The sequence below is a fragment of the Morchella importuna genome (assembly GCF_003444635.1).
Source record: "Morchella importuna strain M04M26 chromosome Unknown Morimp01GS046, whole genome shotgun sequence".
Taxonomy (NCBI): Eukaryota; Fungi; Ascomycota; class Pezizomycetes; order Pezizales; family Morchellaceae; genus Morchella; species Morchella importuna.
The window spans coordinates 314546-339841 of NW_025763443.1; the positions used below are offsets into that span (position 1 = coordinate 314546).

Below are 25296 nucleotides of genomic sequence, written 5' to 3' on the forward strand. Positions count from 1 at the left end.
AGCCTGGTCGTTGCGGTCGACGCAGGCTGTCTTTCCTGTAGACTGAGGACTCTCTTATGTATGTAAAGTACATGATTTTTTCCATCCTCTTTTCCCTTCATCGAGTTCTTCTCGTACTCTCTTTTTCTCGATCGACTGCGAGGAGAATCATATCCCCACCACTATTATGATTACTCTACTACCTGTGGATGTTGTATGTACATACATACTGCAACAGCGGCATCTGTAATTAGCTATCGCACATCGCGCATCGCACAAGTACTGTAACCCCGCGATGTCGTCCGAGCACCTTTTTTATACTCTCTTTGGTATAGTTAAGGTGGACGTCTTGGGATTTCAGCGGCCATGTGGCTTTTTTTCTTTCCCCTGCCTAGAGTAAAGTATGTCTTGAAAAACGTAAAGTTAACGATTCCTCGATTCTTTCTTTAGAACGCCTTTCTTTTCTTTTTCGCTGTCATGAGTTACCGTACGTTGAGGATTGTACCTAATAGTAGAGTAGCGGCCGCACCGTGGTAGCGGAAAATGGAAATGGGCGGATGGCTGGGATGGTGATGGTGGGGTTGAACCAAGATCAGACTGTTTACCGGCCAAGTTCTTTCGGGGGAGTTTTGTGGTAGTAGGAGGAAGCCCCTTCCTTCCCCGCATAGCTATGGTTCTCGCATAAGGCCCCAATCGTCATCCCCGCCTAAGCTCTCGAAGCGCTTATCCTAATTTTGACTAGACGGGGACAGCTCCAGGGTATCGTTTTCGGGCACAAACACCCAACCCTTGAACTTTTTTTCCCTTCCTTTGCCTCCAGGCGGGCACTGCAGCAGTTAGCATTTGCTTGCTTTCCTGCACGAGCCCAGTCATCCCATCCCATCCTGGTAGCAGCAGTAAGAAGCAGCAGCAGCAGTAGAAGTAATAACTTTGCAAGCAAACAAACAACAGGCACTTGCTGCCTGCTGTTGCTGCTCCTGCTTGCTGTTGCCTTGTTTGATTAACAACCTATTTTGCCCCCCTTCTTGATTTGTCTTCCTCAAAAGGATCACCGGTACTATTGAGAATTTTTTATTTTTTTTATTTTCCCATGCCCATTTCTGTTTTCCGGGCTTTTTCTTGAGGTTGCTTAGAGCAGCGCCAGGGACGGCCTACAGGGTCCTTCCCTTCCCTTTGCTCGGATCGTCAGCGCGACCGTTACTGGTTCGTGCACTGGCGCGGATCTCATAAAGTTTATTGGCCTGCAGTTGGCGCGGTGTCGTGCGTTGAGTCGCATGCAAGCCTTAGAGGAGAGTGAGAGAGGGTCGAGACGCAGTGAGAGGAGTGGAGGAGATTCGCAATCAAGCCATTCAAGTACTCTATGAGGGAAGATGTCAAGAGACTTGAAATGGAAGATTAGATACATACTAATTTGTGTGTGAATGAGGAAGAGTAGAGAGGATTAATTGAGTGAAAAAAAGAAAGGAAAAAATTCCGCGGGAGGAAGAAGAAAAAAAAGGTTACCCAAAAAACATATGACCATGCCAATGGCCAAACGTCTCTGCCCGAACGCAATGAACTTAATATCATTGTTTTTATTAATTAATTATTATTTTTTATTTGGAATTGGATCCATTCACTTGTTCGTTAATTCCTATGGACAACCGTCCCTGCTTCCTGCCTAATTGTGTGTTATCATCATCAGCATCAGCATCATTAGCAACACTGAGAATTTATCATCAGCATCACTACCATACTCAATCTATTATTTGCGCCCTGCTGCCCAATCTTGCTTGCTCACTCATTCGCACTCGGTATCCCACTCCGTTGCTTGCTCCGCCAGCTCTCGCTCCTTCTTGGCTGCGATCTCACTTCCCACTTCTCACTGACGCCTCTCGCTCTCCCGCGAAAGCTACTATCGTCGTCCGATCATTCCTCCAGAAAGCATTACGGGCAGCAGTTGTGTCCTCGAGCGGAAGTTTAAACGGGTCCCCACATCAGCTGAACAACCATCCCCCCCACGAAAAAAAAGATCCCGATCCCCTAATTCTATCTTTTATTTTGCGGGGGGAGGAGGGAGGTGACCTGACTTGATTTGACTGCGGATTTCAATCCCTCCTCTTTCTGCTGCTACTGCTGCCTTTTTGTTGCTCTCTGCTGTTGCTGCCAACTGCTTGTGTTGCCGCATCTGGTTGGTTGTGTGCAGCGTCACCGAGCCTCTCCGTCATCGCTCACTTCTATCGTCGAACTCGTGCCTTTTTTACTTCCATCTTTCTCTCTCAATCCTTGCCTTATTGTTTCTCTACCCAAATAGAATTCTCATCATCAGAAACAGATAGGGCTTGTAAGAGAAAAGAAAGAGGGGAAAAAAAGGAAAGGCAAATAGAAAAACAAAAGAAAGAGAAAAAAGAGCTCGAGGAATAACCCTGGGATAACGACAGAGAAAGAACATACAGAAGAGAAGAACTGTGCAGAGATAGATAGAGAGAGGAGGGGAAAGAGAGACATACCACTACTGCTACCTACTACTACTGCCACTACTACTACCTTGTAGGGAGGGGCTCCAGATCAAGAGTTTATTCAGCGCCACCCAATTCGCTTCCTGGGTCCATTTCTCTCTGGCTGACTGGTCGAGGCGGGTATCCAGACGTCCAGACAGACAGTCATCACCTACCTACAGTAGGAACCGCTCAGCGTACCCTTGCCTTACCCTTTTTCACGATCCTACATAGAATTGGATCCCATCCATTGGGAACAAGTCCTTATAACGCACCCCGTGTTGACATCCGCTTCTTCTCCCACCCATCTCATCCACCAACGATTTTATTCCTTCCCCCCCATCCACGCTCAAACACATCACAGCGTTTTCCCACTGATCGTCGTGGCACGTACCGACAGCTCCCGTAGGTCACGATCACTGAGCAAACGCAACTGTCGCCCACTCAAATTCTCCGTCAACAACCACTGGCAACGGCATAACGGTCTTAACACCACGTCAACGGTAGCTAAACTTTCCAAATACACTTCAACCAGGTCAATTACTTTACCATGGATATCAACTTTGTTCTCAACAATTCTCCATCTTCGAATATTCCCCAAAGGTCCGCCGATACTGCCTTCAGTAACAGTAGCATTGGAGGTATCTCTGGTTACAAGAATAGGCCCCAGGATCATATGGCCCAGAACATCGAAAATTCTCCTGTTCAGTCCCGTAGCCCTACAGACGAACATCATTTCACTCCAGCTTACAGAGACTATCAGTCCAACAGTAATAACCAATCTACGATCTCCTCCCGTAGTTCTTACAGCGGGCCCTCACTGCAGTCAACTGCTGCTACCAGTCCGTTAGAGATTCCCATGGCTGCCCATCACCATCATTCTAATGCAACTTCAAGTGCTGAGAATTCTTATACAAACGATAAAATAAACGAATCTACTATTAGCCCTGGTTCTTCCTTCCCCGGAAGGCTCCTTCCACCTTTAAGCAATAATAATCACCCCATTTCTGCCAACCCTAATTCTTCGGAAGTCGCCTTGTCACCACGCTCAACATCTCATCATTACCACCATCAGACGTCTGATAACAGCTATTTCTCTTCAGCTCCATCAAATTCGTATGTTCCCTTTACGCAGCAGCAGCAGCAGCAGTATCATCAGCCTTCCGCATATCCACCCCCACCGCAAGATCGTGGTCCTTATGGTACCCTGTTGGGCTTTGCAGAAGTGGCAGTGGGAGCTTCTACGGTTCATGGCCGTAGGAGTCTCGAGGTAGAGGCAGCAGAGGCTTTGGCTGGCCGTAGAGGTAGTGGTAGCTCACTGAGACATTCCGACCATAATATTCGTACTTCATCAAACCATATGCCTATTAATAGCAGTAGAACGTTCCAGGTGGAGATTGAGTAAGTTCTCAGCCCAGGGTCTTCGTATTTTTACCTGTGCTGACAAATTTTAGCCCTGAACTGAGGCCCGCTTCTGCAGGATCCGTGACTTCAACTGGGAGGACTATTGAGGATGAAGGTTCAATGAGCAATGTTCGAGATTCCCGTTCTCTCCAGGCCCAGAGATCTGCTTTAATAGCCAGATCCGTTCATGAGCATGCTTACAACCGGGATACTCCTTTATTCCTCCCAATACCAGAGACTGCCACGCCTAGACAGGACCCTGTCGCCCCGCCTATGGATGCTGGACCTTCTACTAACTCTAGCACCGGCCCGTTACATACAGTCTCGTCTCCACATGACTTCTTGGTACAATCTCCAAAATGTTCTTACTGCGCCAGCTGCACCACTGGTTCCCCGCTTCGGAAAGTGGTATCTCACATTTTTGGGCGTAACAAACTTTCAACAAGGCAGATCCCTAAAAACGTTTGGGTTTACTACTGCCGTAAACATTACCAACGTTCTAGATATCGTAACCCAAGGGGATTTGCTAGACAGCAGGTATTGTTAGTCAAACGCCAATGTGAACGTCTTGAGCTTTGGGGTGGAGTCAAGGACTGGGTGATCAAGGTCCGCAGACGTGAGGAACTTCGGATGAACCGCGAGGGTGGTGAAAACGGAGAGGAACTGGAGGATGAAGAGGAGGCTGAGGATCATATCGCCGGAGACGAGGATACTGAGCTCGGTGATGGGGGCCCAACAAGTGGAGAGAGCAGTAGGCGTAACAGCACCGCTACTCCCAGGCGTAGAAGCTCTACCGGTGGAAATAACTGGATCATGCGCCATACTGGAACGGAAAAGACCATCAACGATGTCTACAAACTTCTCGAAAGGATCGAGGTGGAAGTGCAGGAGAATGGTGGAAAGTTTCCTGATGTAGAGCTGTTGCCGAATGTTGAATTGACTATGGCGATACCTATCAGAGGACCTGATGGGGATGGGGACGAAAATGGGAACGGCAACACTGGTGGTGATGATAATCAGGATGGTGCTGAAGATGAAGGGATTCCCGATCGTACTGTTGGAAAGAAGAGGAGACGTTCTGATGGGGGAAGTGGTAGTTCAGGCGGTGACGACACAAAAGGTACCAAAAAAGCAAAGTCGACAAGCGTCAAGAAGAGCGGCGATAGGAAGGGCAAGGGGAAGACCCCATCTCATTTGGAGACTGTCCCAGATCAAAAGGTGCCGAGTCAATCTGAGAGGGCTCTTGGGTTTCATGGTGCTTACCAAAGAGCCTTTAGTCCAGAAGCTCTCCCGCACGGCGTTGACGGCATGGCCAATTCAGAAAGGATCAAGAGCGTCATTGTCTTTAGTGGAAGAAGAAGCGAGCAACAACAGACTATCACGCCGCCGCCAAGTGCTTCGGCATCCACAGGAAGATCTACCCCGGAAATAGAATCGGAATTCATCATTGAGTCGAACACCCAAAAGAACTTTACCGAGAGACTGTCCTCTCTTTCACCCCGTCGCTCTACTGGCGACCTGCCTTCCAACATGTTTGGTAACCTAGGGAATGCTTCGCGCTATAATCCTCACAGCTTTACCTCTTCGGGAGTACACCTCAACCATACACCAAGGAGAAAGTCGCCCATGGTCGACCGCGTTACAGATTCATTCGTATATGAATGAACTTTCCTCCCAGTTGGCACTGGCAACAAAAAAAAAGCATACCAAAACAAAAGCTAAATTAATCGTCTCAAGGGCCTCCCCACCCTGTGTCTATGACTGCCTTTTTCTTTTTTATTTGCAATTGCTCATGCATATCACGTCTTTTTTATTTTACGGTTTACTTTTTAGTGGAGTTCATGTGTCGCGGGCTGGCGGTTACGGTATGATTGGGTTTATAAATCGGTAGCTATGGGTGCGAACCTCGTGTATGATTCATTTTTTCAGATTTTTTTGTTTATTATTCTATGGTCATGACGGTATGGGTCTTGTTGTTTTTTTAAGCCAGTATATCATTTCCCTTTTTTTCGTTTTCTATATTCAGTTCTTCTATTTAGCTTTCTTTTTCATACCTAAGCATCGCGGTTTCTGGTTTGGTTTTGTTAGTCTAGGATACGGATATTAGGGAGGAGCATACCGGGTATTTTGTTATTTATTTGGGGTAAAGAAAAAAAAAGGGGAGAGAAAACCAGGTTTCTTGCATGGGCTCATCATGTTTTTTTTTAAGAGGAGGCAAATTATCGGGGGGCAAATTATGGGGGGGCAAAAAAAACGGAGTTTACGTTTTTTCATTTTGCTATTGTTGGGTGCTTTTCTATGATTAAAACCTCGGGCTTTCTACTAACGTAAAGTACTTGTCTTTTTTCTTCTTTTTTTCTCTTTTTTTTTTTTTTCTTTCAATTCACGATGATATGCATATGATGGCGCGCGGTTTGGCGTTTCTCTATGGGTCACTGTTAACACTGAGAGGAAGATGCATCCCACTGTTGATCAGGGGACCCATCTGTAATCGAGGCCGGTATTTCGATCTAGGCTAGCTGTGGTACTAAATAGTAACATCTCATCTTTTTCTTCTTCTCGTCGACTATTCACACTTACATGTGCTTATGCCAGGGGCATCCAATAACAAAACCAATAAATAAATAAATAAATAATTTTCCAACGTACCACTAGTCCACAAGACCCCCCCCCCTTCCCCCACCCCCACTAGCTACATGTAGCCTACCTACTATTAAAAAACCCCACTAGCTCCTATCCACTATGGAACATGAAAAATCACTCGCCCCCACGCTGAGGTTATAGGATGAACGCCAAGCGGCGCTAGCTAGCTCCGTCCCTATCCGCCCACCCCATTCACTAACAGAAAGAAAAGAAAAAAAAAAGCAATCCGGGGATATATATGTACATACGCCATCAATGTTCCGAAGTGCAAGTATAAGCGTTCGTATCCTATCCTGTCGTAGGGCTGACGGGACGGGCAGGGTATGTGACGGGATGACGTCCTAGAGGCGAGATGGAGGATGGGATGGGTTTTTTTTTTTTTTTTTTTTTTTTTAATTTGTTGGATGGGTATGGGGAGGGGGGGGGGAGGAGGGAGGAATGATGAGGATGGACAGAGGAGGAGGAGGGATGGAGAGAGGGAGAGAGGGAGAGAGGGAAAGGGGGAGAAGGCCAGGCCGAGGAATAGATTGTGGCAGAACACCTGGACTGAGGGGTCTTCGGATGTAAGTACAAACAAGTACACATTCGCACTCCCAAGTACCACCTACATACACGAATCTACCTAGGTATTCTATGGTATCTCCCCCAACACTACAGTATGTTGCGCCGCCTGCAGGCCACGCACAAGCCAGCCAGGAGAGCCCAAAAAGCTTCGGATGAACTATGTGCAAACTCCCCCTCCTCCCTCTTCCCTCTGTCGCGCTCCCCCCCCCCCCCCCCCCCCCCACAGGCCGGCCAGACAGGCTGCTCAGGTGTCATGTGCAATGAACCGCCGGGGAAAAATAACTGCCGGATGATTTGGGCGACTTTTAATTTTTTTTTTATTTTTTTTTTTACTCTGGCCTCGTCCCTCCCTCCCTCCGTCCCGCCGGTTGGTAGCGAAGGTTAGATAGAAGAAGAAGCTAGCAATCTAGCACTAGACAAGCAGGCAGGCAAGCAAGCAAGCAAGCAAGCAAGCAGACAAGCGGACTAGCAGAAAAGCAAGCAGAACTACCGCCCGCCCGCTCACCCGCTCCATCCACACACGCACACGCACGCACGCACAGCATAGTGAGAGATCGATCATATGTGTCTGTAACCTAGCTAGACAGAGAGAGAGGCCGGCGTAACCTGCGATAGATATGATGTGCTGTTTCATGCCTTAGCCACCCACCCACACGCACACACACCCACTACGGTGTGTTTGCCGAAGACACTCGTGTACATCCACTGCGGTGTAACTCAACCTCTCTCTTTCTTGTGTACCCTTCCGATATGACTTCTCTCTCTCACTGTGTTTCTTCTCTCTCGCGCGCCTAACAAGCACCGGTGTGCACCCCCGCTAGTGCCACACCCCTATTCCTATTCCTATTCTCCCCGGCCGCTGCCTAGTTTCTGGTTTGTCAACCCGCCCACCCATCCATCCGCAGCTCGATCCAGCTCCCGCACTGTCGGGACCACAATTGCGGTCACGCGGCGTATGTCTGTACTGTATGTGTGGGGGGAAGGCAGGAGAGATAAGTGGCAATTGCATACGTACATGTACGTACGGGGGGGTGGGTGGGATGATATAGATCTACCGAGATTGCGTGCGTGAACAGATAGATAGGGGGCGGGGGGGGAGGGCGATCACTTTTTTGATTGCGGCAAGTCGCGGAGGGGAGAGCTGGGTTAGTTTGGTTTTTGTGTGGCCATAACTCGTGTCGTACCTGGCGCTCTGGCTCGCTGGCCGGTGGTGTGGGTGTGGGTGGTGTGGATCATGGGTTGTCACTCGGTCTTGGACATGTGGTCAATGCTTGATGCTTGTTTTTTGTTTGCCGGGAGAAGGGGGGATGCGAAACGTGGTGAGGATTTTCTTTATTTTTTCTGAGCACTTGCTTTGCTACACGTGGATGAAGGGACACAGACAGACAGATGGACGGATGGTTAGCAGTACTTTCGGTATAGGTTGTTAATAATCCGACCAATGTGAGGTGCTATTAATTTATTGTCTCTGAGTGGTATAGCGCGGATTGTGCTTTCTTTTCTTTCCAGCTAGAGTAGATGAGCTGCCGCGCTAGGACTTGTTCTGAGGGTGCGGGCGGGGCGGGACTAACATTCTAACCATTCCCGTTTCGGCCAAGTGTGGTTGGTGGGCGGGTGGTAATGATCAAGTTGGTAGGAAAAAAAAAGAAACATGTTCCCTTACCTGAAATCTTGTACGAGATACAGTACATTGTTTACAAGAATCTAGATGTACATATTCGTACCAGGGCTAATACTAGAGCTAGCCCTCTCTCTGCGTATGTAGTATCGTAGAATATTAGAGCAGCCGAATATACGAGAATGAAGAAAGTACCCCCCACCCCGACCCCCACCCTCTTACCCCCATATTTTCACTCATTCCTAACACCATATCAAGTCAATAGAAAAAAACTGGAAATGAAAACGACAAAATAGAGCCCGCTCTAACAAACCGAACCACCCCCCCCCCCCCAACCCCGCATCTCCATACACCCCCGCACTCTACAACCACGGCAGAGCATCCTCCTTCAGCTCCGCACATGTCAAATAATCCATCTCCTGCTTCAACCTCAAATTATTGACCACCAGCGCGCCCGCCAATGCCTTCACCTTCGCGACCAGTCCCCTCGCCTGATACTGCAGCCCCCCCCAATCCCTCTCCTCCCCGCGCTCCTCCGCCGTAAACGGGTTCTCCGCAATCATCCTAAACAGCCTCCCCTCCTTCCCCGCCTCGGGATACTGATCAAAGCACCTCCCCAGTTCTCCCCTCACCAGGCTCCTCACATGCCTCGTGTACTCTCCGAACCCACTCAACCCGAGAAACCGGCGCATGGCGGTGGCGACTAGCTGCTCGAGCCGGTACGTCTCCTTTGTGATCATTGCGGCGATCTGCGGCGTGGGGGCGTCGGCGGTGGTGCGCAGCCCGACACAGTGGATGAAGGCTTCGCGGAAGATGCGCGCGGAGCGCAGTTTGTGGCCGATGGCGAGGAAGCGGGTGGGGGCATCGCGGATCTCGCGGTCGAGCGTGGGCCGCTCGAAGAGGGTGGAGCGGATGGAGTCGGCGACGGTGGGGAGGCATTGGTATTGGTCGGCGAGGTCGATGAGGGCGGAGAGAGAATGGTGGTCGAGGATTGTCAGGGGGAGGCGGTAGAAGGCGCTGAAGAGCTGGGTGTAGAGGCGGTGGAACTTGGGGGGTGGGGGTTGTGGTTAGCTTGGGGGCTCATTCTCTCTTTTTGGGGGATTGTCTTGGTTGGGGGCTAGTTCACGTTTGTGGATAGTTCTGGGTCTGGAGCTAGAGGTTCATATTCTATTTCTTCTTCTTCCTTCTGGCAGGGCGGGAGGAGCGTGGAGATGCCGTCGGCGTCAACGTCGAGCGTGTAGCTGTAGCGGTACTTGAGCGTTGGGGCTTGCTCTTTCCACCACAGCCTGGACATGCTGGCGGCGAACCAGGGCGAGAACATGATTAGCACTCGCGAATGCAGGTAGAGGGCACCGCTGCATGTCGAGATGCAGACATCGTGGCTCTCGGGGCCGGGGGCGTAGAACTCGAAGCTTTCGTTAAAATCCATATTGCCTATGATAGTTGTTGTACCGGTGGCGTTTGTGGGGGGGGAGGGGGTTGAATACTGTCTGTGGGGGGAGATGAGATGCGTAGATGGGCATCCCGGGATGTGGGATGTGTGGGGTGGACTGGATGCGAATTGCGGGGTTATGTAGGGTAGGTAGCTTGGTTGCGTGGTGGCTATATATATATATACCCGTGTGGAGCTGTCTATCTTCAACCTAGCTAGACGTCTGCAGATGCAGGCGGGAATTAACCTGCTATTGTAATATATCATTTGGGATATGTAATCAATATGGAGAAGGGCTTCTGGGCTCTATGGGACTCACGCCATAACGCTCCAGAGACCACAACATCCCCACCGGCCGGGGTCCCAGTTGCGCAATTCCGTTATTGGAGTCTAACCGCTTATTATTAATAATATATTACGGCTCCTGATAAGAGTCAATAGACCACGACCATACTAACCAGCACTTATCTTGAGGATGTGCAATTGAGCACTCTAGGGCTATCGGGGAGCTATGTACTGCGTAGCAGCGCTGCTGTGGCTTTATTTCGTCGCTACTGTATTCTTGCAAGGGAATTAGTGGATCTTTTACCTTAATTGCAAGCTTAATTAGCTTATCATGACTTCGGGCTTTGAGTATACGTAGCATACATACGTGCTTAAGTATATATATCAGTTACTAGACCAAATAGATCAACTAGTATAAAATACTCAATAACCGACTCTATATATAGTTATATGAAGTAATAGAGCGTTTGAAATACTGTATGTTTTAAAGAGAGTCATGTGTTATATAGGATCGATTCTCAACACACTACAAATATATATGGGCAACATATATAGTCGAGGTGCCTATGATAAGTCATCAGAGTGTCAATGAGACCTTCAGTTATAGCATGAGCTAGCGATGGATTGGCTATGTGTCAATGGATTATATTGCGCGGTAGCTGTATACACACACGCGTGTGAATATAAACTAGTCTCAAGCTCCTCACCAGCTCAATATTCCGATATATCAAATAACAACTATGAAAAACTAAAATGAGGAGAAACCCTACAGGACACCCTTATGAATCGAAGCCTATCCACAACTACCTAAGATACACCGCACGAATAAACTTGCCAATATCGGGGGTGAAGCGGTCCAGCGGAATAACCACTCGCGCCACCGCTGGCATTTAACGCTGATGTTGAGCCCAAAACAGTAAGGATGCACCAACTAGTCCCCCTTGGGTGTGCTAGAATTGGGAATTGCTGTTTTCTTTTTTCCAAATTCCCAAGAGAAATCATACACCTATGCGGCCTGAACCCTGATCCCTGGCCCAGGGATAAACTGATAGCCGTCAGAAACCCATATGTGAGTGATATCTCATGATTTCAAATCCCGAAATTCAGAAGGATATTGTTCCTACTGGGAGTATATTGCAAATCCCAATGATCAATATATATATAAATGCCTACAGGTGTGCTGGTGATAGTGTTATGTAATTCCGGTGTTCGGTTTACGGAACTCACACACGCGAGTGATTAACCATGACTCGGGCAGACACCCCAATACCGAATGCGAAGAAAAGGCCATCCCCAATTGAATCGGGATTCTCTAGACATGAATTGCTTTCCTTTTGCTGGGTATAGTGGGGCGGATCGAGAGCTGTTGTACTTCACGCGTAGAATCGAGAGTAGTGTATGTACTCAACTTCATCCCCTGCCCAAGAAATCTATGTAGTACCGCAGAAACTCGCCAACTTGATTATCTCCGTGCAGGGATTTCTTCATTGATGATTGGCTGAAAGGCAGAGATCAGCTTCAGATATTTCCTCTACAAGTTAGTTTTTGGTCAGATCCGCTAGCAAAGTTCGTGAGTTTTTGCGGTATTTCGTAGCTTGCTCTTGGGAGAATATATCTCCAATTCTGTAGCCCGGCTACGACCGGGATGAGGGGAGAACATGTCTGCATGCAACTCGATCCGTTGCGCGCTTGAGCTGACAAGTAAGAAATATAGGCAAGAAGCGGTTCGGTTAGCTGTCCAATAACAGTTTCCATTCATCCAGATCCAGCGCCTCAGCTAAGGGGTACAAATATCAGACAGCGATACAGTGCATCACGTGACCATCTTTTTTTTGTAATCATTCCTACTCGCACGTCAATTATGTATTTGCCCAACCAGCAAAACACACCAAAAATCGAAGTTTTCAACAACTCATAAAAAGTCCCACACCTAAACCAAAATATCAACGACCAAGTATAGTATAATTTTGATAAAGGAGGTCCATGCTTCAAATTCTTGGCCCAATTGAGATACTGGTAAAGGTGCCATAAAAGGACCCTTTTAAACACATTTCACCTTCAGTGCTTGTTCTTTGTAGATATGGCTTAAAAGTGGCCTGTAGAGTCTTTCAGGTGTCTAGATAGAAGACACATAATTTTAGGAGAGATGGGAAAGCTCTCTGGATTCTGTGTGTGTTTTGCTGGTTGCGCAAATACATACTTGATATGCGAGTACGATCAACTTTGCACGCTATATAATATATAGTGTTAAGAATTACATGTAGATAAGTTTAATAAATTTTGCACATTAAATTCCAAACTAGTTAGTCCCTCATATTTTTGCATAACTAATTTTTTGTTTTATTCTAACCTCGATTATCAGACTGCAAAGATTGAATCAGATTTCATTGGTCTTATGTACATGTTGATCGCCCACACTCGACGTGTGTGAAGAAGTTTCAGGCATGGAAATCATAGATCCAGCCCTTTTGACATATCTACAACATATAAGATGTCATCTACAGACGCTTAGCCTAGTCGTCAACACTTCCCATAGCTCCAGCTCGCTTTGTCGACCCGTTTATACACCTGCATTTCTGATCACGTTTATGATGGAAGACGATAGGTTCTATCTTTTTCAAGCTCTAATCTATTAAGTTGTTCTACCATACATTAGAGTCCAGCGTAGGAATCACATTATCTACTCCCAGAGCCAATCGTCTCTTTCAAGCTGCGGTACAGCGAGGCAACAAAGAGGACATATACGAGCTACCTGGGAGGGGGGCGGGTCCTAATTTCAAGGGCAGAGATGGGCGAACTGCGCTACACAAAGCGGCATTGTTAGGGAGGTCTCTGGTTGTTCAAGAGCTACTTAAACTCAAGTCTATCGATGTCAACTGTCAAGAGCGCACTCTGCACGACGCGGTATGTGGGAAGGATGTTCCTACCATAGAGTTACTGCTTGAGAGAGGAGTCGATGTGAACTGTAAGGATTCCCATAGACACACTCCACTGCACCACGCAGTGCTTGGGAAGGATGTTCCTACCATCGAGTTACTGCTTGAGAGAGGGGCCAATATCAACTGTCAGGGCAACTGGGGGCGCACTCCTCTGCATGACACAGTGCTTGGGAAGGATGTTCCTACCATCGAGTTACTGCTTGAGCAAGGGGCCGATGTCAACCGCCAGGGCATCAGTGGAGACACTCCACTGCACCACACAGTCCTTGGGGGGGATGTTCCTACCATCGAGTTGCTGCTTGGGGGGGGGGGGGGGGGGGGCGATGTCAACTGTCAGGACAACGAGGGGCGCACTCCACTGCACGTCGCAGAATCCAGAACGAGTCTTCCTGCTATCGGTGTACTACTTGAAAATGGAGCCAGAATTTTGTGTAAGGACAAGAATGGATTTACTCCACTTCACAGTGTGACAGAATACTTAGAAACCTTAATCGAGAGTCCTAAGGACTTCAGAACTAATAATTCTATTGAAGAATGTCGGCGGGTGATCGATGAGGTTATGCGGGCCTTACCACCACGCCACCCTGCTATTAAGACTGGTCTCAAGGTCCTCGAGGTCCTCGGGGTAGTTGATAATTTACCGGAAGCTCATGCAACGAATTCTGCCTGCCCTGCGAAAAAACCAGAGAGCAGCGGTTGGAGCTGCGATAAGTCCTTGGATCAAGAAGTAGAATACAATTCGAGTGCTACATTATCCAACGAAGAGTCTCCGGAGCCCAAAATACGCAATGACACCGTATCAAATGCGCCTTTGTCTGATGATTTTACAGGAGAAATTTCATCATCTTCTAGCAAAGGTTGCATAACTTTTGAGCTGAGCCAAGGGGATGAGAGTGGGAGTACTAGCGAGAATGACTGCGAGGACATCGATGACGGCACAAATGAAGATGAGGGCACGAATCAATATGAGGACGCGGATGAAGATGACGAGGGCGACAATGGTGACGATAGTGACTACCATATAGAAGTATCGGACAACTTAGAAGGTACTGGGGCTTATCGATACCACGGAGGCAATACATCTAATCCAAAAGGGAAAGGGAAGCTTATCTCCAAAAAGCGAAGCATGTCTCAAAGCTTTGGGGGTCAGTCGAACGACCAAGAAGATGATGAATCTTCTAATCAACCTTCTAGAAGACGAAAAGGATAGGCTCAAGTAGGGTCACCCAGCCAGTCTAAGAAATCATTCGCTTGCCCTTATTTTAAAAAGGATCCAGTAAAACATTCCGACTGTGCCCAGTGGAATGATACCAATCTTAGACAAGTGAAGTATGCTTTTAAGATTCTAGCTTTTATTACTTGGGTGTACTAACTTACTTGATAATGGAGGGAACATTGCAAGGCTTGTCACCTGAAGCTATGGTGTCACCGGTGCAAAGAATTTCAAGCCAACACTCAGAATGTAATGAATCGACATTCACGATTCGATAATTGTCAGATGAATGAAGAAACGCCTGGGTCTGCCTATTCGATAAATGACACCAACTCGGAGATCAGAAATGAACTAGACTTTCCAAGGACTTGCACTTGGGAACGGGTCTTTAAGGTTTTATTTTATCGAAACACACCAGATCCATGTAAGAGTACCTCAGAAGATTATACTCGCGACCAGCAACAAGAACCCGAATATGCAGGTGCAAGTCTTTGGTGTATTTTTGACTTCTACTCCAATGGAAATTGCAGATTAGGACGTGCATTTTCGGGTTCTTGTTGCTAGTCGCGAGTATATCTAATAAGTATATAATTATAACCTTCATATGTAATGTCCTCTGATTGGTTCATTGAGGGATGTTTTTGTTTCACTTGAAACATGTTGTGTTGGATATTAACATAGGGTATTGTGCTGAGTGCTGTTAGAGTGTTAATAAGGTTTCTACTGGTTCTGGGAATCGATTAGTAGTTCGATTTTAGCGGCTTGGTGGCTGTTAAAGGGATATACCTGTAGTTTTAACTGGAGAAGTTGTCTGACCTATCCGTTGATATATCGGGGATATCAGAAAAGGCACATATTGACCAGAGCAGATCTAGATATAGTAATGGACTTTGCCTGCCAGGTAAATAGAGAAATAAGCCGCAAAGCGGTTTTCCTGTATATTGGACTGATTGATATACATATAGTACCAGCCGAAGGCCGGAAACTACTTGTATATATATACTGATTTTGACCGGAATGAGGATAGATTGGAATCAACCCACAGCCAAAACCGTTCAGGCTTGTGATGGCGAACTATCTACCAAAACTCGACGATGTTTTGTTATCCCTTCCGATAGGCAATTGGAGTATCAATTGGGACTAGCAAAAAGCTTTAAAGACCGTCTAGGGTTGGATGAGGATGATGTGAAGAAAGTTATGATAGCATTCAATGAAGATTGGGCAGCAAAAGATTGCAATCAAGTGCAGCTTTCTAATATAGATAGTTCTGGGTCTGGTCCTCATGATGTTGACGACGTCACTGCTTCTGAGGTTTCGTCAGAAACCCGATCGTCTATCACTCTAGAGGAGATTTCTAATATCATATTACACAATGACCAGTCACGACCTACCACTATCACCGTGGACCAACACAGCCAGTCTACTGCTTTTCTTGACAAATTGGATTCTTCCATTCCACAAGCCGGGCAATGGGAGAATCCTCTTTTATACCCTCATGTTGCAGCCATTCAGAACCTATCGCCTCCACCACTGCGGTTCAATATTACGATCAGTTTCAGCTTGATAACTTCTCCTCGAATGCATCAAATCATTTTCCCATGCCGGTAGAGGTGCCAGCCGAAGATTGGCGCAGCTTTTGCGATCTCAATCCCTTACCCGTACATGAAGATCCGGATTCCACCGCGGATAATGAGTAGCGGAATATCCCTTTCTGAACCTTCATAAACCGAGAAAACACGCTCCCCATGGATGGAGCTTAAACAAAGATATACATAATGGGGGCTATTGCACTGATCATATATTGAGCGGATTGAACACATTTGATGCACATACATGCACGTCGTGGAACTTGTGTTCTTGATGTTATGGGACGGCGACGACAATTATAACTTTTATTTCTATATATTAGATTTCACAGGATTTGGGGTAGTACATATCGCTTTTGTTTCCTTGTTATACTGTTAAGCCAGCTATATGTAGCGCTTGGTTTTGTTTGAGTAGATATAGGAGTTTGGGCCAAATACCTGCATGTTTATGGTGGTGGGGATTCTAAAAGTTATATTCAAGTGGGAGATTTTAGATATCACTTTTGCAATCTACCGACATCTATAGATTTAGACCAGGTAGGCCACTACATACCTATACACTGTAGGTAGTAACCAAAACCCCCGTGGTGGGGACATGAATGCTTTCCATCACTCCATATAACACTAGTACAACTACTAATCGTTGCGGGTACATAGGATCTCACTCGCTTCTGATTCTTAATAGCGTGGTACCCGCACCTTTTCTAGTATTTACTGTACTCAAATAGCGCTTGAATGAAGTTATACATGTAGTTATAGTGCTGTGAATTCTTCGAATACGGGTATACCCAAACTTGCAAAAATAGCATTGAATCCACTTAAAACCCAACAAAACTTGCTAGTCAAAAAAGCCAAACTTAACGTTGTCGTCCGCAACTCTATAGCTATTTCAAAAACTCATACCCTCCTTCTGGCGGCAAATACCAACCACCCACCACAACAATCCCCGCTAGAATAACCGTTATAACCCAACTCACAGTTGCCAGAACCCAGCTTATACCTAGGCTCCATCCCACAAAGAATCGATCATCGTAATCATATAAATACTGCACCAACGAGGTCGCAGCACCTTGTATGATCGCTGGCAATCAACGTTAGATATAGAAATTTGCCACCATAATCGGCGAGATTTATTGCACATACCATTCAAGAGCAATAAAACGCCCAACATTCTCCATCCGTTCATTCTCTTTACGGGACCGCCAGCGAGAATAACAATAAATGCAACAATATTCATGCCTTCGATCACTAGCGTAAAGCTCATCAACCATGCTGTAGATCGCCACATTGAACAGAAGTAGCGATCAGTGCCATGGCAGTCAGCGTAGCTGGGGAAGTGTGCGCAGTCGCCTGCTGAGGTGCAGCGTTTATGGAGTCCATAATAGTAGTTAATTGGCTAGATATACCATTTATTAGCTCTGATATCTCTTCTTGCGATTCTGGAGGTTTGTGGCTCACGATACTGGTATCCTCGTAGGAGGTCCATCGGGGGATGATTATTGAGGAGAGTGTTAAAGCAGTGACTTTGTTTTGGGGAGTGATTGCGTTAGAATTGATTCTCTTCGCCGAGATGCATTCGTTGATGTAATTAAAAGCTCAATAGAGCTAGAACTCGAGTAGTGAGCTAAAATGACGTAACTTTGCAACATACCTCCAATAAACACAAACAGCGATGCGGTGTAAATCGCAACTCTAGACATTGCGTAAAAAATGGGAATATAAATGTCTATAGAGCTAGAGGTATGTAGAAGAATGAAGTTGAGGGAAAGGCGGGGAGAATGAGGAGTAAAGAAGAGGACAAAAAACAAAAAAGCATTCGACAATCGAGATCGCAGCCTTCATGATCAACAAGTCAAATGATAGATAAGGTGATACGAAAACAGCGGTACTACTGGGGTGTCTGATTGGATGCTGGTGGGGTGATGGGCATAACATGTTTACGTAGCCTTAAGCAGCAACAGCTAGCAACCATGGGCCTTTACACTAAATAAAAAGCCATGGCCTATACTCATCGGTTTAGGTATGTTACCGAACTATATCTACTCTACCTATTCCACTATGTAGTTGGAAGTAACCTACATGAATTCAGATTACCGTGCATATGCCCCGGTGGTCCAGTACGGGCAATCATTTGATAATTGACATCCCCTAACCCTACTAAGTGGGTCTTGGCAATTTTCTCACGATAATCTAAAGACTCCAACTCAAAATCTTAATCCTGAAGTGAACTCCAGGGAATTTATCATGTTCGAGAAACATTTTTCTTATTTGCTTTATCTATTATAACGTAGATATACATGTAGTTATAGCCATAGATAAAAAAAAACACCATATCACTGCATCACACGATCCACTCTGTAGTAACTAATGTATGTAGCGTTGATGATTTTTCAATTACTTGCATGCCTTGTCTTGGTTATCCTCATTTAGTGTGCTGCGCAGATTATACTTCTAAGAGCTCAATCGCGTCTCTCGAGCTGCCTATGCTTTTTCCTCACGCCAAAATCATCTCCAAAATCGAAAACATACCCCCCGCCTTGTTCCTTCCCTTTTCGCTTTCCACCCGCGCCCTCCGCGCCCTTCCTTGCGCCAATATCACTCTCGTTTCGAATCTCCGGGAATGTCTGGATTAGTTCTGGTCTCTGCGGGGGCGGCATCTCCCTCGTGAAATACCGCTCCCTTAAAGCATCACTTGCAGTAATCCTACGCTCAGGGTCAAACGTCAACATTTCGTTTATGACCCTAATTGTTTCCTTAGTCTGTCCGACGAGACGGCGCTCCAACATATTCTCCCTCTGCGCTCCAACGGGAGGAGGGACATATCTGCCTCTAGCACCGCCCACAGAGACATCGTCAGGGGCTATGCGGCCACGATCATAGATACCGGGGAGGAGCCGCATCTTGGGCCATATTTTGTCGGAAGGCGACCCGAGTAACTTGACAATGAGAGCGAACTGTTCAAGCTCTGTCTCCCCGGGAAGAAGAGGAAGTTGAGTGATCAATTCACCCATAATACAACCCGCGGACCAGATATCGACAGCGGAGGTGTAACGGGTTGCGGAGAGGAGGAGTTCTGGGGCCCGATACCACACAGTTACGACGCCAGGAGTGAGGGGGCGAGCGGAGTACTCGCGGGCCATACCAAAATCGGCTGTTTGGATAATTGTTCAGCATTACGAGAACATCCCAGAGGATTAACGGGAAGGCAATTACCTATTTTTAGAACACCTTTGGCAGTGAGGAGGAGATTGGACATTTTTATGTCTCTATTTAGGTTATTAGTATTTGGGGACGATTGTTTATAGATGATGGGAACTTACCTGTGAATAATATCATGCTTATGGAGGTACTCCAACCCTTCCAGTAGCTGTTTCATAAGGCATTTTACTGGTTGAAAGTTAAATTAGTAACAGGATATTCCCCAAAAGCTGGTAGAGTAATTTTAGTGTACCTTCGCTCTCGGAATATTTAACTCTTGCATGATCAAGAAGGTTTGCCAAATCCTATAAAGCGTCGTAACAAAAGCTGCGCGCGCTTCACCCGCCCGTTGCCGACGACACCGGGCGAGGGAACCATAAGCCAGCCGATGTGCGCCCAGGATTCTTTCGCGTCCCTACAAATCAAAACCGACAATGTCGGCCCAAGGAGAATCCACCAACCTGCTCAGCATACTCCATGACCATGTAGACGTCGTCCAGCTCCGTCCCCACGGCCACATCTAAGACATTGACGACGTTATTGTGGCGGAGGGATTTGAGAATTGATATTTCGCGAAGAGCGGTGATGGGAATGCCATTACCACGGTCCGAGTCGAAGATTCGGACCTGTTTGAGGGCGACGACCTTATTGTTTTTATGGTCCTGTGCACGGTGAACTACCCCGTAGGCTATAAACACGGCTGTTAGTCTCTATTTTGATTGTGGCGCGATCGGAGCTCTAACTGACTCCCTTCACCGAGCTGATTAAGAAATTGGAAGTCCTTTATGTTCCGACACCTTCCTGGGTATATGTTAGCAGATGCGTTCTTGCATTGTGGTTCAGAACACGCACCTGGCATGCCATTAGGGTGATCCAGGCGGGGAAGAGGTTTCCCGGTGATTGAGAGCCAGCGTGGGGTACTGTCCTGGTTTTCCATAGTAAAATTTGAGTTTGGAATTAAAAGAAAGTTTATCGGGGGGTGGGAGGTTTGCGAGGTTTGGAATAGGTTCAGGCAGCCCCAAAACACAAGCTTTCAAATTGGTCTTGGTGTATCTGATCCCTAACCCTGGGGTAAATTTGAAATACCGAACAGCATGTTCAGCTAGTGCATTAGCGTGGCTCGGCGCTAGCTCGAGAGTCACGTGATATCAAAAGCTATTCCTGTATTCAACACCTGTACCTACAAGTACTCGCGGGTGTTGCACTCCCTAAACTATATAGTCTTTCTCATCGTCACGTCAGGAACGTCTCCTATTAGTTACAGCGCACTGCATGTATTTCTAATATTGATTGCATATCATGATTCGACAAAGAACTACTCCCGAGATGGAAGGGAACTTGCATTAACAGGCGTTACCTATTGCAATTAATGGATATAAGGGAACAAACACTGACAGAACTACAGCTATATTTTTATATATGAAGGTCGAATTTCCCTGATACCATTTTATCATGAACTACATGTACATACTAACGCTACTCATTAAATGACTTAGAGTGCATACTAGAGCTAATATATCACAGATTATATATGGTGCGCCCACTCTTAAAGGCAACCCAAAGTGACGGAAAGTCAACCGCTTATAACTTCACCACCAAAAATGATATCAAAAAAGTAGAAAATAGAAGTATAGTAATAGTGATGAACATTCGTTCTATTTTTCCAGAATATTAATATCTGTCTGGGTTGTAAAGCCTTAGGAAGTTGAAATTGCGTATTTTTGTATGTAAAATCCGCCAAGACTGAACAAAGTGGAACAGTATTATACCCATTTATACCCCAGAAAAGCAAACCTGACTGATCCGTGGCAGTAACGCAGCAGAATTGCTAGAAATGGGTCCTCTTATTGGCCCATGAGGTCCTATTGCAGCCACAATTGTTCCACTTCCGTATGCCGCCATATCACCTTTAAAAGTGTGCGCACCATATAAGGAGAGATGGAGATGAGGTTTAGTGCATGCCTGTACGTTTGGATGACCCAATAATCCAGAATGACAGCAATAATCTAAGAAATTACTATCGCAGTACCGCCCGCACCTCATTTCCTCAGTACATTTGGGCGGCCGAAGGCCGCACTCCGCTTGTACTAAATAGGAGTATGTGGTCTCAATACGAACCCGCTGACTAGGTATTTAGCTGCATGTATCCTTTCAATCTCAATATTTGCTGATCCGTTCCACTTGATCGAAGCCCAGCCTAATATCCCAGTTCAACCCGACATTCCCGTTTAAACTGACACCCCATCCCGTTCAGCTTGACACGCCCGTAGTAGAGGTCCCGTTCACGTTGAAGTTGCTGCAGTAAGTTTTGTTGTTTCCATACTATATATATAGATACTACCTTGGTACTTCTGTCTATGATAACTAGGTCGAGCCAGGACATCAATTGATAAGGAATCGGTACAATATATTGAACCAAGATCATGCTGTCAAACGATAGACACATGATTAACGTCACGAACTACCTCCCTTCTACACTTGACATATATATTCATGTCTTTCATATATTTACCTTTTTATATAGATATACTTTGTCATTCCACATAGATACGCAAGATATCAAGCTACGACTTTGAGTACATGTGATATAGTACTATCTGACATTGTTTTTAAAGGCTTGCTCAAAGGATGAGCGAGCCACTTGATTACGCACTCGTCTGCTTTGAAAATCACTCGAGAGACCATATCTTCACGTATAACTTATGGTTATCGTATACGGAGTATTGGCTAGCAGAATTGAAAATCTTCACCTCAAATAGCCTGAGCGTCCGTCCAAGTCGCGCAGCTCAAACTCTCTATTAGCACCCGAAGAGAACAAGGGAATGGACAGAGGAAATAGGATCATGACGAAACCGTAAATATACCAAATAGGGTACGTGCCGGTGGGGATAGGCTTCTTTAACGGAATATGTCGCAGTTATCATTTCCAATATTGAGTTTGTAGCACCCTACAGTCCTTTCCGGGTTAATGGCGAAGGACAGCAACCAGCTGAAATAATCTGAAGGGGTTTGAAGTTACTTCTACGATAAGTCTTCACTGCGATTTATCTATCCCCTCCAAGTAGCGGCTTTCCTAACGTACGACATAAATCTACATGTATTACTACTCATGCCTGTGTAGTAGATGCTCACATAAATTTAGTATCCCGAAGTTGTCTAAGTGTATGATAACAGCACTAAAAATCCATAAACTTTGGAGGCGAATAGGCTTGGAAATAAAATTATAAACCCATTTCCCAGTCCGACACAGTACCAGGTTAAAAACGGTATGTATCGGTTGTATGTACCACCTAGTTGATTAAAAATGACCTAAGTCTTGGCAAATGCTGCACCTTCTGTCTCGAGTTCTCTCGTATGCGTCTTACCCCTCCTCATTCGACCCCGCCACATGATCCCAAGGCCCTTCTCACGGGTCCTCAATCGATTCGTTCATAAGCCCTCTTCTCATCTTCGCCTAAGCTCGCCTTCAACTAAACTCCCTCGTTCACTACTGTCACCAAGAAATTTTACTATTGTCGATCACTGTCGATACCCGATACCCAGATACTATTCCTCTAAAGCAGAAATCATGGCTCCTCAACTTCAGGGATACTTCAACAAGTATGTGATTCTTTCTTCCATTCTCTATTTTATTCTAGTGCTATAGTAAAAGTGCCCTACTCCGTCAAATGTAGAGCTATTGAGTTGTAATAGTCAAAGCATGGGGATAAATGTTTGGAGCTTTCCATTTCAACCTAAACAAGACTAATCAATAAAACAGGGTGGACGAAATGGCGGAGGGCTTCATCAAGCGTTCGTATCCAATTACAACCTTGAGATTAAAAATAAAACCTAAACTGTGTTCATAGGTCTCTCTGATGCCGTTGCGATACCCTCCGTTTCTGCTGATGATGCCATGCGTCCCCAGGTTGTGAAAATGGCCCAATTCCTTAGGGGGGAGCTCGAAGCTCTTGGGGCTACCGTTGAAGAGCGTCACCCTGGGGCGGAGCCTGATAGGCCTCATCTTCAGATTCCACCCATCCTCCTGGCCAGATATGGAAACGACAAGAGCAAGAGGACCATCCTGGTGTACGGACACTACGATGTGCAACCCGCGCTGAAAGAAGATGGTTGGGCTACGGATCCATTCGTCTTGAGTGTTGACCAAAAATCAGGAAAGATGTTTGGGAGAGGCAGTACGGATGATAAGGGTCCCGTGTTAGTACAGTCATTGAATACGCTAAATGTGGGTAATTATATGAAGCTGATGCCGGGTGCTTAGTCTGGGATGGCTCAACGCTATTGAAGCTCATCAAAAGTCAGTATAACCTACATGTAGTCGACCTCATTGTTTTATACGACCTTATTAACACCAAGACAGAGCCGGTATCGAATTTCCTGTAAATCTCCTCATGTGCTTCGAAGGAATGGAAGAATATGGATCAGAGGGTCTAGACGATATCATCCACGACGAAGCCAAGAAATTCTTCAAGGACGCTGATGCTGTCTGCATCTCTGACAATTACTGGCTTGGTGCCGAGAAGCCATGTCTGACATACGGCCTTCGCGGAGTATCGTACTACCAAATTTGTGTTCATGGCCCGGGTCAAGACCTCCACTCTGGTGTCTATGGTGGATCCGTCAGTGAACCAATGACCGACCTTGTCAAGCTATTGGGTACATTGGTGGACAACAAAGGGAAGATTCTTGTTCCCGGTTTGAATGAGCTCGTTAAGCCAGTCGACGAAGAGGAGAAGAAGCTATACGAGGGAATTAGCTTCGAGATGAAAGATCTGTACGATGGTATTGGAAGCTGTAGCAGTATCTACCAAGATAAGGAGAGCACTTTGATGGCTAGGTAAGCTAACATCTCATCTATAAACCTTGATTCAATTCTAATATGGGTCTGCATAGATGGCGTTTCCCGTCATTGTCTATTCACGGTATCGAAGGAGCCTTCTCTGCCCCTGGTGCCAAGACCGTCATTCCAGCCAAAGTTATTGGTAAATTCTCTGTTCGCACGGTGCCAAACATGGAACCCCATGAGGTGGATAAGGTTGTTCTTACCCACTTAGAATACGAGTGGGAGAAGATCCGAACCAACAACACCATGGAAGCCAAGCTTTTGCATGCCGGTAAATGGTGGGTATCAAGCCCTAAGCACTGGAACTTTGCCGCAGCCTCTAAAGCGGTTGAGAGTGTTTTTGGTTGCAAGCCAGATATGACTAGGGAAGGTGGAAGCATTCCGGTTACCTTGACATTTGAGCAAGCTACTGGGAAGAATGTCTTGCTGTTGCCCATGGGCAGCAGTACTGATGCTGCGCATAGTATCAATGGTATGCTATCATTTATAGGATTCCTTCTCTTGTTTTGAAGAAAAATTGCTAATATTTACTGCAGAAAAACTTGACAGAAGGAACTACATTGAGGGGATTAAGCTTTTGGGGGCCTATCTTCACTATGTTGCGGAGGAACCCCAGGTTGAACAGTAAACAAATAACAAATATCACATATAAACCAATTTTACTATAAGCAAAATTTGTAGTTTTACTTTCTAAATAGCAGAATATAAAACTTCTAGAGTACTGTGGTTATGATCGATCTGCGCTTGGGCCTTTTGTGAACCCTAAAGTGAAATAATTTACTCTGACTTCCAGTACCGTTGGCGCAGGGGTAAGCAGGAAATGATTTTTTCTTTCTTTTCACGTGGCAGCGTCTCTAGAGTCACAGGTATGAATTCTCGCTATACATGTACATAGATGCAGTTAGCATGGGAAGGCGCGAGGTCGCAACGCCTGAACACAAAATCTTTCACCACCACCGATGGCGCCCAGAGACCATGTACCCCGCCAGACAGCTAGGAGGGAATGACCAGCCTCCCTGCTGTGGCAAAAAACCGGAGTCTTACAACTCAGGTTGGAGGAGAATAGGGTAGATGTTCTGGAGGACTGGCTTGCCTATTCCATCCAATTGAACATG

At 46.2% G+C, this 25296-nt stretch overlaps 6 protein-coding genes across 6 annotated transcripts; 3 read left to right on the forward strand and 3 right to left on the reverse strand.

Annotated features, from left to right (window-relative positions):
• Positions 1-3006: 3006 nt before the first annotated feature.
• LAJ45_10510 (uncharacterized protein) lies at positions 3007-5164 on the forward strand (the record flags this gene model as incomplete). The annotated part of the gene is made up of 3 exons (XM_046120035.1): positions 3007-3857; positions 3911-5078; positions 5138-5164. The coding sequence occupies 3 exons, from the start codon at positions 3007-3009 to the stop codon at positions 5162-5164; spliced, it is 2046 nt and encodes a 681-aa protein (XP_045966844.1).
• Positions 5165-9047: 3883 nt separating this feature from the next.
• On the reverse strand, positions 9048-10208 carry LAJ45_10511 (uncharacterized protein; the record flags this gene model as incomplete). Its single annotated transcript, XM_046120036.1, has 3 exons — positions 9048-9731; positions 9812-10090; positions 10173-10208. 3 exons carry the CDS (start codon positions 10206-10208, stop codon positions 9048-9050), a joined length of 999 nt encoding a protein of 332 aa, XP_045966845.1.
• Positions 10209-12993: 2785 nt separating this feature from the next.
• On the forward strand, positions 12994-14551 carry LAJ45_10512 (uncharacterized protein; the record flags this gene model as incomplete). Its single annotated transcript, XM_046120037.1, has 2 exons — positions 12994-13007; positions 13093-14551. 2 exons carry the CDS (start codon positions 12994-12996, stop codon positions 14549-14551), a joined length of 1473 nt encoding a protein of 490 aa, XP_045966846.1.
• Positions 14552-17024: 2473 nt separating this feature from the next.
• Positions 17025-17840, reverse strand: LAJ45_10513 (uncharacterized protein; the record flags this gene model as incomplete). The annotated part of the gene is made up of 4 exons (XM_046120038.1): positions 17025-17221; positions 17284-17536; positions 17599-17663; positions 17792-17840. 4 exons carry the CDS (start codon positions 17838-17840, stop codon positions 17025-17027), a joined length of 564 nt encoding a protein of 187 aa, XP_045966847.1.
• A 759-nt stretch (positions 17841-18599) lies between these two features.
• LAJ45_10514 (uncharacterized protein) lies at positions 18600-20275 on the reverse strand (the record flags this gene model as incomplete). The annotated part of the gene is made up of 7 exons (XM_046120039.1): positions 18600-19291; positions 19354-19406; positions 19461-19527; positions 19592-19643; positions 19800-20026; positions 20086-20139; positions 20191-20275. 7 exons carry the CDS (start codon positions 20273-20275, stop codon positions 18600-18602), a joined length of 1230 nt encoding a protein of 409 aa, XP_045966848.1.
• Positions 20276-22906: 2631 nt separating this feature from the next.
• Positions 22907-24809, forward strand: LAJ45_10515 (uncharacterized protein; the record flags this gene model as incomplete). Its single annotated transcript, XM_046120040.1, has 7 exons — positions 22907-22938; positions 23099-23130; positions 23187-23535; positions 23600-23635; positions 23699-24175; positions 24232-24653; positions 24718-24809. The coding sequence occupies 7 exons, from the start codon at positions 22907-22909 to the stop codon at positions 24807-24809; spliced, it is 1440 nt and encodes a 479-aa protein (XP_045966849.1).
• Between the last annotated feature and the right edge of the window lie 487 nt (positions 24810-25296).